This window comes from Callithrix jacchus, chromosome 22 (assembly GCF_049354715.1).
Source record: "Callithrix jacchus isolate 240 chromosome 22, calJac240_pri, whole genome shotgun sequence".
Lineage (NCBI taxonomy): Eukaryota > Metazoa > Chordata > Mammalia > Primates > Cebidae > Callithrix > Callithrix jacchus.
The window spans coordinates 47,646,998-47,665,876 of NC_133523.1; the positions used below are offsets into that span (position 1 = coordinate 47,646,998).

Consider the following 18,879-nt stretch of genomic DNA (forward strand, 5'->3'; position numbering starts at 1 on the left):
AACTCATGCTTTGTCTCTCACCTGTCCCAGAACTTCTCAAAGCACACGCACACAATTCTGAACGTTTTCTGTGTTGTTTTTGTAAATATGTGTCTTCCATAGCATAGCTACCATCCGGTAATATGTGTGTGTGTGTATGTGTGTGTGTGTTTGTGTAGTGTGTGTCTATGTGTATGTGTGTATGTGTATGTGTGTGTGTATGTGTGTGTGTTTGTGTAGTGTGTGTATGTGTGTGTTTGTGTAGTGTGTGTATGTGTATGTGTGTATGTGTGTGTATGTGTATGTATGTGTGTGTATGTGTGTGTGTTTGTGTAGTGTGTGTGTATGTGTGTGTGTTTGTGTAGTGTGTGTGTATGTGTATGTGTGTGTGTTTGTGTGGTGTGTGTTTGTGTAGTGTGCATATGTGTGTATGTGTGTGTGTTTGTGTAGTGTGTGTATGTGTGTGTATATGTATATGTGTGTGTGTTTGTGTGGTGTGTTTGTGTAGTGTGCGTATGTGTGTGTACGTGTGTGTGTAGTGTGTGTATGTGTGTGTGTATGTGTATGTGTGTGTGTTTGTGTAGTGTGTGTGTATGTGTAGTGTATGTGTGTGTATGTGTGTCTGTGTGTATGTGTGTTTGTGTAGTGTGTGTATGTGTGTGTGTTTGTGTAGTGTGTATGTGTGTGTATGTGTATGTGTGTGTATGTGTGTGTTTTAGTGTGTGTATGTGTGTGTGTGTGTATGCTTACGTTTTAAATACAGAACAAAGGACAGTGTGTTTTGTGTTTCTGACTGTAAAATGATACCGCTGTGCTCGTCACTCTGCACACCTCTTGTTTAAATTTCCCAACAGATAGAATGCACTTAATGGCTTGCACATTCCTCATGCCTTTGTCCTTTCTGGCTTACGGGACGTATGTTTTCACCAGCCATTTTGTTTTTTGGACAAAGGTTGCCCTGAACATTCTTGCCTGTGTGTCGTGGATTGTATGAGTGGGTTTCCCTGAGTTCACACCCCAGGGTGTTAACTGTGGGACATGGGGAACGTCAAGGTAAGAGTAAACTACATGAGAACACATTTTTTTTCCAGAGTGATGACCCCATAACTCCCGGCAATGGTCGTCAGATTCTGTTGTGTTTTCCACTTACAGAAAATACCTAATTACATATGACAGAGGATGAATTTGATGTTAACATTTAATTAAATATATTCTACAATAGAAAAATATATTAACTCAATGCTGTGATACACATATCTGCACCTGTAAACAAATGCATCACCCATGAGAAAGACGTTTTACCAGTGATGCCGAATATTGAACACTGCTCTATGAGTCATAAAATGTGTTATAGTTTATTGACTTGGAAGTGACATTTGTAAAGTTCAAGACTTCTGTAGAGGACAGTCACCCTCCAAGCAACACATGAGGCAAATACCCACTTGAAAATATAAAGCACGCGTTGGTTAAAAATGAGGAGAGCTTGTTGATCCGACATTGCTTGCATGCACCTGAAGGTGTTTGTGGGTTTCTTGCCAGGAAGGCAGCTCAGTCGTGCTTACACGCTGGAGCGAGGCCAACAACGTTGTGAAGTCAACGGTTTTAATCCAATGCGATTTTTATTTAATATAAATTAAAGATCTGAGAAGTAAGCGCACACCGGGATGTGACAAGACGCAGCGTAATGACACACAAAGTATATGTTTTGTGTTAATAACACAAAATCAACTTCTGTTGTTCTTAACTTATTGAAGCACAGAGGAAAACTTTAAGAACTTGAGGCCAGGCGTGGTGGCTCAAGCCTGTAATCCCAGCACTTTGGGAGGCCAAGGCGGGTGGATCACAAGGTCAAGAGATTGAGACCATCCTGGTCAACATGGTGAAACCCCGTCTCTACTAAAAATACAAAAAATTAGCTGGGCATGGTGGCGCGTGCCTGTAATCCCAGCTACTCAGGAGGCTGAGGCAGGAGAATTGCCTGAACCCAGGAGGCGGAGGTTGCGGTGAGCCGAGATCGCGCCATTGCACTCCAGCCTGGGTAACAAGAGCGAAACTCCGTCTCAAAAAAAAAAAAAAAAGAAAGAACTTGAAAATCGTTCTCAATTTGCAAAAAGTTGAACATAACAGAATAAACATTTCCGTTTTATGGTTTAACCATTTTACAACACTGACAATGCATCTGTTTTCATTTGGCAGGAGAACATTCTGTAACAGAAATCAAATCATGCATAGTTCTCAGAAAAGGAAATAAGATATTAAGATACCACTCTACAATTTTGCATGTAGAAAAGTTAACTTTGAAATTGAGACTCACGCCTGTAATCCCAGAACTTTGGGAGGCTGAGGCAGGCACATCAGGAAGTCAAGAGATCGAGACCATCCTGGCCAACATGATGAACCCCTGTCTCTACTAAAAAAAAAAAAAAAAAAAAAAGTTAGCCAGATGTGGTGGCACACACCCGTAGTCCCAGCTACTCGGGAGGCCGAGGCAGAGGAATCACTTGAACCCGGGAAGCAGAGGTTGCAGTGAGCTGAGATCGTGCCACTGCCCTCCAGCCTGTCGGCAGAGCAAGATTCCGTCTCAAAAAAAAAAGACATTATGGATTATTTAGTGCAGGGATTCAAGTCAGGGCTTTGCTGGGGGCTCTGTTGAACCAAGAATACTGTCTGCGTCACCCCTATGTTTAGAGTGAGGCCGGGCATCTTCCTGTGTGTGGGGCAACTTCTAAGCATGCTGGGGGCTCTGTTGAACCAAGAATACTGTCTGCGTCACCCCTATGTTTAGAGTGAGGCCGGGCATCTTCCTGTGTGGGGGGCAACCTCTAAGCACTTCAAACTGCAAAGCCATGGCTGCCACATCCTGTCCATTTTCCAGTCTAGCTCAACCCCTGTGTCCGGCCCAATAGAAGAGGCGCCATGGCCCCCAAACTCTTCGCCGTCCTGTGTCTGGGTGAGTCCTGGAAGGGAAAGGAGGGCAGGGTTGGGATGGAAAATGCTCTCTTGAAGAACTGGCCTCTGTATAACCCAGGACTGGGCGCGGGAAGCCAGGTTCATCCACCCTCTGAATCCAGGCTGAGCTGACAAACCGTTACAAGGAGGGCAGGAATCACGTGCAGACGCCATTGCTTGTTGTTTTGTTTCTTCCCCAGGACTGTGCCTGGGCCAGAAGATCTGCACACGGGTGGGTGAGTCCTGTCCCAGTCCCAGGCGCCGCGGTGGCCAAGCACAAAGTGTTCTCCAGGCAGGGAGGGTGGACACGAAGCCAGGCCGACGCGGATGACGTGGGGAGGGCTTTGCCGTGAGCCCCGGAAACACAGGAAGGGGGGTCCTGGGGAGACCCCAGGCTCCATCTTGTTCTAGAAACCCCCTGTAGGCAGCCCCTCGGCTCAGCCAGTCTCCTGAAGGAGCCTGTGGTGTTCAGAATCCGGGTGTCTGGGGCGGGTTTGGGCACCCTCTGTCGGGAGGCAGGGACCCGGTGCCCGGCACTTGTGTTGGGAATTGTTTAAACCAGTTGACATGGTTCTGTGTTGCTTGTATCTGGTCAGTTTCCTCCTTCTCTTCCATGCACAGATGTGTGTTGTAGACAAAAGTTAGGAGGAACCTGGCTCAATGTTGTATCATCATGCCCAGTAGAACACTATTCCAGGAAGACCTTCCATGTCCACTCTGGGGTGGGCCGGGTCCCTGTCCCACCACCAGGTACCCAGGGCATCAGGGGCTTCATGTTACAGGGCAAAGCAGAACAGTGGGAAGAAGGAAAGCCCCCAAGGACAGTGGCGGGTGGGGGGCTCCACACTCCCCTCTCTAGGCTGCGCCTCCTCCTCTTCCAGGTGCTCTGTACAAACTCTCCCTGTCAGCCCGGCCGAGCCCTGTGGTTCCCCAGGGAGGACGTGTGACTCTCTCCTGTGATTCTCATCTTCCGTTTGTCACATTCAAAATATACAAAACATCTGGGACCCAGGACCGTGAGCTGCACACTGGCCGTTCCAATGACTTCACCATCAACCCTGTGACCCCAGGACATGCAGGGACCTACAGATGTTCTGGATCTTTCAGCCGCACCTCACAGTGGTCAGCTGTGCACAGCAACTCCCTGATGCTATTGGTCACAGGTAGGAGAAGTCCAGCCCATCCCATGTCCACTAGGTGTCCTTGCAGGATGAAAATGTTCTAGAGATCCAATATACAGCATGGCGACCATAGCTCACAGAGCTTCCAGTGGGAGAGGCTATTTTGTGTGTAGATTTTGCCTTCCTCCAGGATGGCAAAACTGCAGCAGAAACTGTCCAATGGGCAGAAGAGACTGGAGGTTTGGTGGGTTGTGTTGACCTCCCTCCACCGATTAAAGATGAGAGATGAGCAGGACTCAAGCTGCTGCCTCCTCCATGTTAGTACTGAGGAAGGAGCTCATTCCTGTTAACGATGAGGGTTCATCAGAATTTAAACTGTTGTGGCTACTGTGATGAAAAAGTGAAGCTTTCCTGGTATGTGCCCTATTTTTAAAAAGTAATTGCTTTTGAATTAAGTTATAGCATTACTAATTCACGTTAATGACTAGGAAACCCTCTATAGTTTATTAGATTTTTCAAATTGGCAGGGAGTGAATAAATATAATTTAAAAGAGTCAGATATCAGTTTGGCAAAGAGTACTTTCTTAATTTCAATTTATGATGAAGTATAGTTACAATTTATTTGTAATACTATATGATATAGCAGTGAAAGAATTATAGTATAAAGAAGAGGTATTAATGTCTTATGAAATCTCATGCATCAGTTCATAGTATTTATCTAGCTGAACAACTAAGAAGCTGTGGTAGCAAACACGGACATTGATGGAACAAGAATCATGAACTTTCATATTACCAGAAAGGATTTTTTAATTAGTTTTTTTTCACACATCAGAGAAAACTGACTGTATAAATACTTACCATTTACCTCTTTATGTAGTTTTGCTCTTCATCCTTTCCCCAATTTTTATATAATCAATATTTTATTACAACATTGTAAAATGTGAAAAAAAAAAAAAACGGGCTTTGGCGGTGACGAGGGAGAGCTTCACCCTGAGGTCCCAGGTGAGGGGTGAGGAAGGAGACCCCTGTGAATTCCTCTGTCTTTGCTCCCAGGTGCATTCACAAAACCTTCCATCTCAGCCCACCCAAGCTCCCTGGTGGCTGCGGGAGTTAGGGTGACCGTGAGCTGTCACTCGGAGCTGGCATTTGATGAGTTTATCTTATACAAAGATGGGCACACACAGCATTCCCAGGAACTTGACACAAGGTTGGAGGCTGGGACTTACTACGTCAAGGCTGTCTTTTGCCTGGGTCCTGTCACGCCGGCCCAGGCAGGAGCCTACAGATGCTGTGGTTCTTTCAGTCACTCCCGCTATGAGTGCTCGGCTCCCAGCGACCCCCTGGAGATTGTGATCACAGGTGAGTGTGGCTGGACCATCCTGCTCCGCTGGTGCCCTGGGAGCTTCATGGGATGATGTGGTTGTTAATCAAACCTCAGGAGAGGAAGAAAACTAAAGGAACAGAGGGACTGTGAGGAGGAGCTCAGCAAGGGGGTTCAACATGTCTGAGTGCTTCAGGAGGGAGGAGCGGTCACTTTCACCCTCCCCAGCAAGTTGTCACATCTAACTCCTTGGGTTTGGGGCAAAGCCAGGTCTTCCCTGCAGTGGGAATCAGTGAAGTTCCTTCTGCTTCTCCAGAGATTCTTGTATTTTTCAACAGACAGAGTTGAGAAATAGTGAGACCCATAACCCTGTAGTTCCATGTCAGGGAACCCAAGGCCAGCACTCTGTTTTCTGAAATCTCTCAAAGCACAGAGTAACTCCAATTTTCCAGGAGAACCCCACAGCTCATATGGCTTCACGGGGCAGTAACCCACAGAGACACAGTCAAAAGCAGCGGGGAATCTATGAAATGCAGAGGAAGTAAAAAGACACAGACACAGGCCGGGTCAGGACCCTAGAGAGGAAGATGAGATTGACAGAGGCACCAGCCCACATTCGGAATCTGCCCCCAAGATAAGAGCAGAGAGAGAGACGCCTTTGTTCATGCACTCAGGAGCGTGTTCTAAAATCAGCCTCTTTTCCTCCCAGGAAAACACAAAAAGCCTTCTCTCTCCACCCAGGAGGACCCCAGGATGGGGAGTGGAGAGAACGTGACGTTATTCTGCATCTCTGAAATCTCATTTGACCGGTACCATCTGTGGAGAGAGGGGGCTCCTTATGGCCAGTGGCTCAGTGGAGGTCAGGGACACAGGGGAGCATTCCAGGCCAACTTTTCTGTGGGCCTCGCAACGCCAGCCCATGGAGGGACCTATAGATGCTACGGTTCTTTCAATGCCTCCCCCTATGAGTGGTCGGCCCCCAGTGAGCCCCTGCACCTTTCTGTCACAGGTGAGGAGCCCACACCTGCCACCTGTCCTGTTGTCCACTAAGTCCCAGAGCCATACCAGAGGGGCATCCCACTGGGCACACAGGGGCATTAGGTATTCTGGACAAAATGAAGCAGTGAAAAATACAGACAGGGATGAACAGGCTGAGTGGGATGGGGCTGTCAGGGTGCAGGGCATAGACAGGGCAGCTCTGCGCCCTCCGCCCCTCCTACATGAAGAAAGAGGTCAGGGCAAACACAGGTGGAGGTGAGGCCAGATGGAGTTTGTTGAGATCAGAGGTTGCCTCAGCCCCTCGCCCTTTTCCATTTTCTCCGAAGCCCCTCCTGACCCCTCACCACAGAGAGATTTCCCTGTTGGGAAACGTGGATATTTATCATCCCAATGGGAGAAACGTCTGCTGACATCACCATGCATCTCCTAGTCACCTTCCCATCTCAGGGAAAGAATCACCCCCTAGAGATTCCAAGGAAGGGACCCCAGGACCCCCATGAGTCTTTAGGTAGATGACAGCGTAGAAGGTAGACAGGGACGAACCCTCCAAAGAAAACGGTTCTACTGCTCGGGAGGTTGAGGCAGGAGAATCGCTTGAACCCAGGAGATGGAGGTTGCAGTGAGATGAGGTTGCACCACTGCACTCCAGCCTTGGCGACAGAGTGAGACTCCATCTCAAAAAATTAAAATAAAGAAAAGAAAATGGTCCTACTTTAATGGGGCGATCAATCACTGTTGCTCACCCCTCCTCTGCCTTGTTTCCCCCTAGGAGACCCTAAGAGTACTCCTCTGTTGATCATGGAATCCACCCCTAAATCTGGTAAGCAAATAATTCTTATCCTAGTGTCTGAGTCCCTGTGGAGACGGAAGGCTCCTGTGTGAGTGAAGGCTGTGCCACCTCCCAGCTGTGTGACTTTGGGCTAGGAAGCCCCTCCCAGGTCCCCAGATTCCTCATCTGCATCTGAAACTGTGGTCCGTGCAGGGGTCTGTAAGGCCTTTCAGCCTCCGCTGCTTTGGGACTGAGGCCTCGTCCACAGGGAGGAAGAGGTCAGAGTGACCTGAACCTTGCTGAGAAGCAATGCTTATCATTCCTCCACGGAGGTCTGTGGTCATGAACATGCTAGGAGATGTGAAGGATTTAGAGGACCATGTGAAATATTTACTGTCTATCTTGTTGTTTTTTGGTTTTTGTTTGAGACAGAGTGTTGCTCTGTTACCCAGGCTGGAGTGGAGTAGCGCAATCCCGGCTCACTGCAACCTCCGTCTCTGGGGTTCAAGTGATTCTCCTGCCTGAACCTTGAGAGTAGATGGGGTTACAGGTGCCCGCCATCACACTGGGCTAATTTTTGTATTTTTAGTGGAGATGGGGTTTCACCACATTGGCCAGGCTGGTCTCGAACTCCTGACCTCAGGTGATCCACCCACCTTGGCCTCCTAAAGTGCTGGGATTATTGGCGTGAGCCACCGCACCTGGCTGAAGACAAACGTTTTAGTCAGAAACACGTCATGGTCCACATTCTATTTTAGAGATAGCAGTTGATCGATGTAAACAGTGTTTATTGCAGGCAAGCAGGAGTGGAAGCCATGAGCCTGGTGGGGTGTGACATCCCGGTGGAGGACACTCATGGCGGCTTAGACAGGCCCAGGCTGGATAAGGAGCTGAGCAGGTGGATTCAGGGTAGGCTCAGAGCTGGACCCACTGAGAGGAAGAGTTCAGAACCTCGTTCTAGTGTTCCTCAGTGCATGACTCATTTCTCTCTGGGCCTCTGTTTCTGCTGATGGAAACTCATACGTGGGGTATCAGAGAAGGGGCAGCAGGGAGCCTTCTGGGGGAACGTGACATAGTCCTTGAAAGAGTATAATCAGACACTTGGGCTCAATGGATGGTTCTGCTAGTTATGGTCACTCATCTTGGGAAACGTCTGTTTTCTGTCTTTTCTTCCTTCCCTCCCCTCCCCTCCCTTTCCCTTCCTTTCCTTCTTTTTGAGACAGAGTCTCTCCCTGTGCAGTGGGATGAAATTGGCTCACTGCAGTGTCCACCTCCCGGGTTCAAGTGATTCTCCTGCCTCAGCTTCCCGAGTAGCTGGAACTACAGGCGCCCACCACCACACCCAGCTAATTTTTGTATTTTTAGTAGAGACGAGTTTCACATATTGGTCAGGCTGGTCTTGAACTCCTGAACTCCGGTGATCCACCCACCTCGGCCTCCCAGAGTGCTGGGATTACAGGCGTGAGCCACTAATTTGAGCATCTGGCCAAAGCATCCAAGTACTTGGATAGAATATTGGGCTAACGATGCCTCTTTCCTTATGAAAAAAAAAAAAGAAAAAGGTGGGGAAGAGAAGAAAGTCAAGTTTCCCAAGATGAATGACTAGAAGTAGCAGACACGTCCACTGAGCCCAAGACTGTGACTGACTGCAGTCTTTTTTCTTTCAAGGACTGTATCATGGCTGAGAGGAGGAGGAGGAGAAGCGTCCACACATGTGGGAGTCCTCCAACCCCCCCGCCCCCGGCATGGGTCCTGGTAGAGGGGATGTGCTCCTATGTGACATATCCTGTGTCCACTCCCCTTTTCCTCTCCAGAACTCTCCACCCACCTACTCTCACTCATTACTCAGAAAAGCACCGACATTCTCTGGAGCAAGTTCAGTTCTCAGAAACCGGCATGAGAGGCATCCTCTGGCCACCTCTCTCTCCATTCTCAGAAAGCGCATTTGTGCTGGGCTGAGGAGGGACAGGGGAAACGGTGCTCGGCCAGGGTGAATGCAGAGGGTTTCCTTTGTCATGCAGAAACAAACTGTCTTTTCTCATGAGGAAGAGGCAGGGGAGTCACACTGGAGGCTGACAGGCCTGGGTTCAGATCTTCAAGTTTTTCCTTTTTCTTTTTTTGAGATGCAGTCTTGCATTGTCACCCAGGCTGGAGTGCAGTGGCATGATCTCTGCTCACTGCAACCTCCACCTCCCAGGTTCAAGCGATTCTCCCGTCTCAGTCTCCCAAATAGCTGGAATTACAGGCATGTACCATCATGCCTGCCTAATTTTTATATTTTTAGTAGAGACAGGGTTTTACCACGTTGACCATGCGGGTCTCGAACTCCTGACCTCAGGTGATCCATCTGCCTCGGACTTCCAAAGTGCTGGGATTACAGGTGGGAGCCACTGCGCCCAGCCTTCACATCTCTCTTACAGGGCCTTTGATTTGGACACGAGTCTTCACTTTTCTTGGAATTTTTTGTACATGATGGAAAATGGAGACAGTCACTGTTCAGGTGTAGGGATCTTGGAAGAATTTCAGATAAAGCATGTCGTGCGTTCAGTATGTGTTGGCACAAAATAGGCAAGCAGTGAACGAGAGGGTTGATCATTTGCTTCTTGACAGACACGCTCCTTCCTCAAGGACAGTCCAGCAACCTGGGTATCCTCATTGGGCTCTCAGTAGCGGTCATCTCCATCGGCATTTGCCTCTCTGCTTTCACTGGTTACTGGTGTTCCGTAAAACATCGTAAGTCTCAGGGAAGAGAGGAGGGCATCATGTGAGCCTCGTGGGGATGTGACCGAGGCACAGAGCGGGCTGTCCACATCCTGTGGGTTGCTCTGTGTTTCCACTGAGGTTCTTGAGGGAGGAACCCTGCCCCTTTCCTTGACTAACTGATCACCCCTCCCCCTCCCCTGCTCCACCTCGTCTCTGGGTAGGCCACTGACCTGCAGGAGAACGTCCATGAGAGAGGCAGAAGGATGGGGGCAGTTGATTTGAGGGGTCCTGGGGCAGTCACGATGGCCCTGGGGTTGCTGAGGGGTGGTTCTGATTGAGTGGGGGAGGCTGGATCACACTGCAGCCTCAGGCACACCCTCGCCTTGTTTTGGTCTTGATATCGCCACATCTGACATGAAGATCTGGAAGGCTTTCTTTTTCACCCCACAGACACCCCCATGGCCAACACAGAGCCCATGGAAGGCCAACAGACGGATGAAGAGGTGAGTTCTCCCAGCCCAAACCATCGCCACAGCTCCATCCTCTCAGACGTCCAGTGACCCTGCCTTTAGTTACTAAATATGCCCCTCTTTTCACCTTCATTCCCCCAGGACCCTGCAGGAGAAGCAGCACAGGAGATGGTGTATTCCCAGTTAAACCAGCACACCCTCTCTCAGAGAGGAGTCACTCCCACCCTCCCGTGTACCGAGTACCTCTCGGAGGAGCCCAGTATCTACACCGCCGTCCACCAAGCCTAGGCGGGGGCCAGAGCTGCCCTCAGTCTTTGAGCACAAGGGGCATTCATGACCAAGGACCTGGATCTATTCCCAGGAGGATTTTTTTTTTTTTTTGAGATGGGGTTTCGCTCTTGTTACCCAGGCTGGAGTGCAATGGCGTGATCTCGGCTCACTGCAACCTCCACCTCCTGGGTTCAGGCAATTCTCCTGCCTCAGCCTCCTGAGTAGCTGGGATTACAGGCACGCGCCACCACGCCCAGCTAATTTTTTGTATTTTTAGTAGAGATGGGGTTTCACCTCATTGACCAGGATGGTCTTGATCTCTCGACCTCGTGGTCCACCCGCCTCGGCCTCCCAAAGTGCTGGGATTACAGGCTTGAGCCACCATGCCCAGCCCCTAGGAGGATTTTTTCCGTGGACATTCCTCCTCCTTCTGGTCCTATCTTGATACCTCCAAGCTGGCAACAGCACAGTCTGAATGCCTGTGGGATGATCTCAGAATTCCAGCACTGCTTCGCAGACAGCTAGCCATTCTGTGATTCTATTTTGAGCATCCAGCCATTTAAGGTGATTTGACTCTACCCACCCTCTCATTCTGGACATCTCCCTAATGTCACCTGACTTATTCTGAAACTCCGCAGACATGCTTCTAGAAAGCTGATGCATACCCTCAGCCAGTTTAGTCTCTAAATTACTCAGTAAGTTTATTTTAAAAATTTTTTGGACGTATTTACTGCTTTTATTGCAATGTGATTTTTTTGGATTATGTTATCACAGTCTTTTTTTTATTGTACTGTAAGTTCTGGGGTACATGTGCATATTTTTGCAGGATTGTTGCATAGGTACACACTTGCCATCGTGGTTTGCTGCCTCCATCCCCCCATCACCCCCATCAGGCATTAGTTCCGGGGCACGTGTGCAGGATATGCAGGTTTGTTACACAGGCAAACGTGTGCCGTGGTGGTTCACTGCATCTATCAATCCGTCCCCTAGGTATTAAGCCCAGCATGCATTTGTTCTTTTCTCTAATGCTCTCTGCACCCCCTGCCCTCCTCTGACAGGCCCTAGTGAGTGTCGTTCCCCTCCCTGTGTCCATGTGGTCTCACTGGTCAGCTCCCGCGTCTAAGTGAAAACATGCAGTGTCTGGTTTTTTTGTTCCTGCGCTGGTTTCCGTGTCTCTGCAGATGACATGATTTCATCCTTTTCATGACTGCGTAGTATTCAGTGCAGTGCGTGTAGCACATGACTTTATCCAGTCTATCATCGATGGGCATTTGGGTTGATTCCATGTCTTTGCTATTACTCAATACAATTTTGCCGATTTGAAGTGTGTTCTATATCTGAGTCACCTAATATGGTAGCCGCTTGTCAAATATGGCTTTTTCACTTAGAATAGATCAAATTACATGAAGTTTAAAATTCAATTCCTCAGCCACAGGGCCACAATTTCAGCTCTCAGAGCCACGCATGGCTGCTGGCTGTCAGAAGAGCATGAATAAGAATGTTTTCTTTGTCAGAGGAAGTTCTGGCTGTTGCAGATGAAAGGTCCAAACTTGAAGAGGCAGAGTGTATTTTCTCATGGAGTGCAGCCTCCTGGAAGAGCCCTAGTGTCAGGAAATGATAATATTTAACATCTATTGTGAGATCGTCTTTATCTAATGAAATGCGGGGAACAAGCAGAATTCTCCCCTGGAGTGTCTTGTCATCTCTTATCTTCGTGCAAATTTCTGCCATAGAGATTTTCTCCCAAACTCTGAGAAGGTCACCTCCTGTTTGTCCCTTTTCTCGTCCCCTGGTTTCACATGGAGAGAAAGCACGCATCCTTTCTCAGCACAGAATATTGTCTGGAAGCTGCTTTCTGATGACCTCTATATCTGAGCCTTTATTCTGCTCCTTTCTACCTGAATTGGCACCTGCCCAGAGCAATTCACAAACTGCTGCCCACGACCAGCTGTAGGTAGCCAACCGGTGCATGTGCTCCTTCACCGGGGAATCCTCACCATTTCGTGAGCGTCTCAATGCAGACATCCACCTCCATACACACGTCTTCATCTCACAGGCTGAGCAAAGAGGCTGATCAGCCCACAGTGTCTGTGCCCAGTAGGGTGAGTGTTTATTGCCCGATCCCCACTGGTCTTTTATGCATGGACTGTGAACTTTTGGAGGCAGGACTGAGTTTGATTAACCTCTGGGACTCAAGCCACCTTCCAAGGATCCTGCCCATAGGAAGTATCAGCAACTCCAGTCTGGTGAGTGATGAGGACACCCAACCCTTCCAGAGAGAAGAGCATGGAGCAAACATCAGAGATCCTCTAATGTTACCCAGAAACAGTTTCTCTGTCTCCCTGGGTCAAAGGGGGATTGTGCTTCCTCCACTGTCTGGGATATGTGGACTAAGGGACAAATGCTGGTTAGCGGGTGTGAGGGGGAATGGCAGGCACACTCCCAGCCTGGCTATCTTCTGCACATATTGACCCATCCCGTAAGTTCCTCCCCCCCACTCCCCACCCCCACAACAGGCGTTGTGTGGGGTCCCTGTGTTTACGTGTTCTCGTTGTTCAACTTCCGTTTATGAGTGAGAACATGAGGTGTTTGCTTTCTGTTCCTGTGTTACTTTGCTGAGAACGATGGCTTCCAGCTTCAGTTTTAACATGTTTTTAAGGCTTGGTCGCCTGCAAGACCCATGAGTAGATATGGGGTCTCACCCTGTTGGCCAGGCTGGTCTCGGACTCCTGGCCTCAGGTGACACACCTGCCTGGCATCCCAGGCTGGTCTCAACTGTGGGGCAACTGGGGTTGTCGAACCAGGTTAACTGCAGATGCTTCCTGCAGACCCTGCACACCTGACATCTTCATACCTGCGTGTCCATTCAGGGATGATGTGGTGGGTGCTCGTCCTCCAGTCGAGGGCACTGACAAGCTTGGGGCAGCAGCACCAGTCAGCTTCTATCCTGTCACGTGAGAAGCCACACGTGGAGATCCGAGTGTACCGGGGCCTCTGTTGTTTCCCAGGACAACCTCAGCACCCTTCCCGAGCAGCCCCTCGGACATTCATCCTGCAGTCCAGGCTCTCGTTCTGTCTCTGGGTCGTGGGCGTGGGATAGGGCACAGGCTGCGTTTGAATCACTTCACAGGACAGACGAGTCTCCTGTTCTGTTTCCGGTCACCACGCTGCTCTGTGATCCAGGGATTCTCTGTCAGCATCTCTTCCAGTGGGTCCAGTCTGGAGCGTAAGGGATTCAGAGCACGACAGAGGTGACCACGGGCCTGGTGCATCCAAGCACTTCCCTGCCAGGGGGACGCGCAGAGCGTTTCCCACGCTGAGGAGCAGCCATTCAAGACCACTGGGTCGCAGGTGGAAGCCTGTGATGCAGCCGGGCATCTATTTCCAACATCCACCACTCAGTAAAGACAAGTCAGGACACTTACCTTTATTTTATATTGAACGTTTGAGGCTTACTAGCTTGCATTTTTTTTTAAAAAGAAAATGAGTTGATATTTTTAACTTTTAAAAATATCACGACGATTTTTTCCATTTTTTCTTCCCCCACTCTCTGATGTGGAATATTTGCACATCCAAACCATAATTTCCTGTGCGAGCATGACAAAGCTCCTAATTTGAGTCTGCTGAGATACCTGAGCTTGGTCCCGTGCCCAGCACGCACTGTGAGATCATCCCAGGCTACGGAATGTGCCTCCTCACAACTGTGAGCGACGCAAACATCAGGGACGTGTGACCAAATCTAGGAGTTTAGGGATTTTCAGTGATCAGAGGCAGATCTGGGAGCATTCTGTAATGACAGTGTGTTCTCAAATACCTGGCCTACAGTGAGTTATATTTTTAGAAATTACAGTGTTCATTACACACACGCAGCTGTTCCTTCTCTGCACTCACAGGAAACCCACAGAGAACCCTCCGCAAACACCTCTGTATCTGCATTAAAGTGTAAAACCACCTAAAAGGCCATCTTGCTGTTTACTAATCGTGCATACAGTTGAACTTGTGTGTGTGTCTTCTAGATACAGCCAGGTTCAATGGCATTTGCTAAATACACGCCACTAATTAACAACCGTCGTCTTGGGGGTTCTCCGGGTCATTTGAACATGGAGACCTACCTCTTCATCTCTCCTAAGAATTACCTTTTAACAGGTTTTTAACATCATCAGCAGAAATATTTTTAACAAACGGCCTCAAAAGCGTCTTAGAATCTGAAGACCTAAAAGAGCTATAATACGTTCTTTCAGAGCTGTTGGAGAGATCCTCACCAAACCTACTTTATACCATGAAGGGTCTCAAAAATAGCTCATTTTCCCATGAGCCAGGAGAGACAAGGGGATGGGAAGTCCCGAGGAGACCCCGAGGTGCGTGTGAGGAGCCACCTTCTCCAGTTTCAGTCCTCGTTCCCTCCAGGCGTGTCTAGGAAGCCGTCCCTCCCAACCCCACAGGGCCGTGTCATGGGCTGTGGAGAGAGCCTGACCCTCCAGTGTGGCTCTGAGGTTGGCTACAACAGATTCGCTGTGTACTAGGAGGGGATGTGACTTCCTCCAGCACCCTGGCCTGCAGCCTCAGGCTGGGTTCTCCCAGGCTGACTTCCCTCTGAGCCCTGTGAGCGTCTCCCATGGGGGCCAGTACAGATGCTGGGTCCGAGTGGTCAGGCACAGTGACCCCGTGGACATCCTGACCGCAGGCTGGAGCCCAGTGGGTTCAGACAAGTTTCCAAGTTCTGTTCAGAGCTGTGTGTGCATTTGTGGGGGTGTTTCTATGTGTGCTTTTCATGTGTGTTTGTATGCGTTTGGGTGAGTATACTACGCATGTTTGTATTTTTGTATTTGTGTATATTTGTGTTTTTGTTTGTCTGCACGTGTTTGAATTTATGTGTGTGTTTGTTTCTCTCTCATTTGATTGCATGTGTGTGTGTGTGTGGGGAGAGGTATGTGTGTGTAGGTGTGTGTGAGTGTGTGTTTATCTCTGTGTGGGTTTATTTGCATCCGTGTGTGTGAGAGTATGTGTGTGTGTGAGTGATTGTAAATGTGTGTTATGTGTGCATATGTTTGAGTGTGTGAGATTGAGCGTGTGAGATTGTATGTGTGTGAGTTTGAGTGTTTATCTGTGTGGGTTTATATGCACATGTGTGAGTGTGTGTACATGAATGTATACGATTGTGTATGTGCATATTGTGTATGCGTGCATGTATATGTGTGTATGAGATTTGTGTATGAGTGTGTATGTTATGTGTGTCAGTGTGTGTATGACTGCATGTTTTGTGTGTGTGTCAGAGATTGTGTATGACTGCATGTTGTGTGTGTACATGTGTGTGTGTGCGTATAGATGGCACAGCACAGATGGTCAGGAGAGGTGCCTGGTTCTTCCACCATGTCACTGTGTTGGGGAAATGCTGGGTCGAGGGCTCCCTGACAGCCAGGAGCAGCATCTGAGATTCTGTAAAACCCTGCCCACCCCCTCTCTGCCTAGGGCCAGGCAGCCTGAGCTGTGGCAGTACCAAGACCCTTGGATACACCCCCAGACTGCCTGAAAAAATGATGTCCACTGGTGAGACAAGACCGGGAAGGCCAATTCCACCTCACCCTGGGTCCTAGTGACATAGCGCCCCGCAGCTGTGGTCCTGTGGAGGATGGGACGGCCCTACATAAGAGCAAGGACCCTCTGCTCTCCCCTCACCACACACCTGGCCCCTGTCCCTCAGAGGCAGAATGCAGGTGGGAGGTATCTCTCAGTAGAGCCTGAGCTGGGGATGTGGACACAGCGGAGTCGGGAACATCATCACACTGACAACCGGAATGAGGGACCGAGGCAAAAGTCTCAATCCACGGAGGCTAATAATCACTAAGCCAGCTTTAAGGCACAGCCGGGAAAAGCACAAGCCACAGACACATTTGTGTCTGCTTCTTCCGAAGAGGTTTTCCGAAGATTCACTCTTTACTAATTTCCTTAAAGAGACAGGCATGGAGGCCGAGGGCCAGGTAGATGGTGGGATGAATGGTTCCAGATAGTTCCCAGTAAATCTACCTTTTACCAAAGATAGGGTGCATGTTTGGAGGGAAAAGGGGCGCAAAGGAAGAATCAGTTATGCAGATGTCTCTGGGTGGGTGGAGGAATGACTGATCTCGTCTGAGGAATCACCGATCTCATCTCGGCTTTGTTCTGCACCTGGGAAGGTAAGCTTGTCATTGATATTATCAGTGTGGAATAAAACAAGCCTGAGTTTTAGGAGCTAGCTTTTGGATTGTACTCCTGGAGGCCAGCAAGGACATTCCTTATGAATGACATGTGGGGGCCTCTGTAGATGCCTGGGGCCTCTCCCTTCCCGTGGGGGATCTGACTGATGACGACTGCTGTCCCATTGGAAGAGGGTGCTGCTGACTCAGCCTCCAGGCTGAACCTCCCATGTCACTTTAGGAATTTGGAAGTCCTGAGATTTTGTTCTGTTTTTCATTTACAAAATGTTTGGCCAGGTGTGGTGGCTCACGCCTGTAATCCCAGCACTTTGGGAGGCCAAGGCAGGTGGGTCACCTGAGGTCAGGAGTTCAAGACCAGCCTGGCCTACATAGCGAAACCTCATCTCTACTAAAAAAGAAAAACAGAAATTAGCTGGACACGGTGGCACATGCCTGTAATCCCAGGTACTCTGGAGGCTGAGGCAGGAGAATCGCTTGAACCTGGGAGGTGGAGGTTCAGTGAGCAGAGATTGTGCCACTGCACTGCAGCCTGGGTGACAGAGTGAGACTCTGTCTCAAAACAAAATAAAACAAAAACAGAAAACTAAAACATGATAAGCATTCATTATCCTGAATCTTCTAAGCGCATCCTCACAGCACACCTTAGAAGTAGGGAGCAACCCAGCTTTTAAAGTTGAGATCATTGAGCCTCCGCCCACCGAGGTCGGACTCCCAGACTCAGCGTTTTGTGAAGAGTGTGGTTACAATTCCAGTGTGGCCATGCACCTGGCTGCAAAGACTGCATGGCCGCAGCTGCCCTGGCCACTTTTTTTTTTTTTTGAGACGGAGTTTCGCTCTTGTTACCCAGGCTGGAGTGCAATGGCGCGATCTCGGCTCACCGCAACCTCCACCTCCTGGGTTCAGGCAATTCTCCTGCCTCAGCCTCCCAAGTAGCTGGGATTACAGGCACGCGCCACCATGCCCAGCTAATTTTTTGTATTTTTAGTAGAGACGGGGTTTCACCATGTTGACCAGGATGGTCTCCATCTCTTGACCTCGTGATCCACCCGCCTCGGCCTCCCAAAGTGCTGGGATTACAGGTTTAAGCCACCGCGCCCGGCTAACTTGGCCTTTATTGTTATTCCTCGGCCTGAAATTCTCCAAAGCCTCCGATAGTATTAACCCTCTGAACTGTCTGATCATCAATCTTACCCAGTCATCGAGACAATATGTCAGGAGGATGGTCTATATTAGTACACATTTTTAATTTTTCTTTTATTTCTGTCTCAAGATTTTTTTCAGGAACTTTGCCATTAATGTTTATTTTTTTTAATATATGCTCCACCTTTGAGACACTACTGCTGATTGAGCTTCACTTTACTAAAAATCTCTTCACCAAAAGCTCCACTATGAAAGTGCCCTGTGGGAGTTTAGCACTATTCCTGACTTATGAGCACTGCCAACTTGGTAGTGCCAAGAGATTTCAAAATTGTCACCCTAGAATCCCAAAGTCAGGACGTCTCTCCTACTTGCAGAAGAGATGAGCTGAACTGGACCTGATCTAGCCTTGAACAGAGATATGCGTGTGGGTCTAGAGAGTTTTCCCTGGGGCCATGCACCAGCACCACCTCCCTTACCGCCTCTCACTTTGCATGGGGATCCTCAGATTGTAACAATGAATTCAGCACTGGGTCTTGGACAGTTCCACCCTGAAATTCCCAGCTATAAATCCAGCTATTGGCCTGTGAATGTTACATAAAATACAGTATTAATGGCTGGGCACCGTGGCTCATGCCTGTGATCCCAGCACTTTGAGAGGCTGAGGCGGGCAGATCATTTGAGGTCAGGAGTTTGAGACCAGCCTGGCCAACATGGTGGAACCCTGTCTCTACTAAAAATACAAAAATTAATGAGGTGTGGTGTCATGCGCCTGTGGTCCCAGCTACTTGGGAGGTTGAGGCAGGAGAATCGTTTGAGCTGGGAAAGGAGAGGTTGCAGTGAGTCAAGATCGTGCCAATGCACTCTAGCCTGGGTAACAGAGCGAGACTCTGTCTCAAAAAAATAAATACAGCATTTATGATTTACATATGTTTCTACGTTGAAGATTCAATAGGTATATGTTTTC

At 48.9% G+C, this 18,879-nt stretch overlaps 1 protein-coding gene and 1 long non-coding RNA gene across 2 annotated transcripts; both read left to right on the forward strand.

Annotated features, from left to right (window-relative positions):
* The first annotated feature begins 2,762 nt into the window (after positions 1-2,762).
* LOC100411271 (putative killer cell immunoglobulin-like receptor-like protein KIR3DX1) lies at positions 2,763-7,701 on the forward strand. Its single transcript, XM_078360878.1, has 4 exons — positions 2,763-4,091; positions 5,103-5,408; positions 6,080-6,379; positions 7,139-7,701. Exons 1-4 carry the CDS (start codon positions 4,076-4,078, stop codon positions 7,249-7,251), a joined length of 735 nt encoding a protein of 244 aa, XP_078217004.1. The 5' UTR covers positions 2,763-4,075; the 3' UTR covers positions 7,252-7,701.
* A 1,613-nt stretch (positions 7,702-9,314) lies between these two features.
* On the forward strand, positions 9,315-14,539 carry LOC144580863 (uncharacterized). Its single transcript, XR_013531138.1, has 3 exons — positions 9,315-9,871; positions 10,292-10,344; positions 10,453-14,539. It is a non-coding gene; the product is annotated as an uncharacterized LOC144580863 (long non-coding RNA).
* The last annotated feature ends 4,340 nt before the right edge of the window (positions 14,540-18,879 follow it).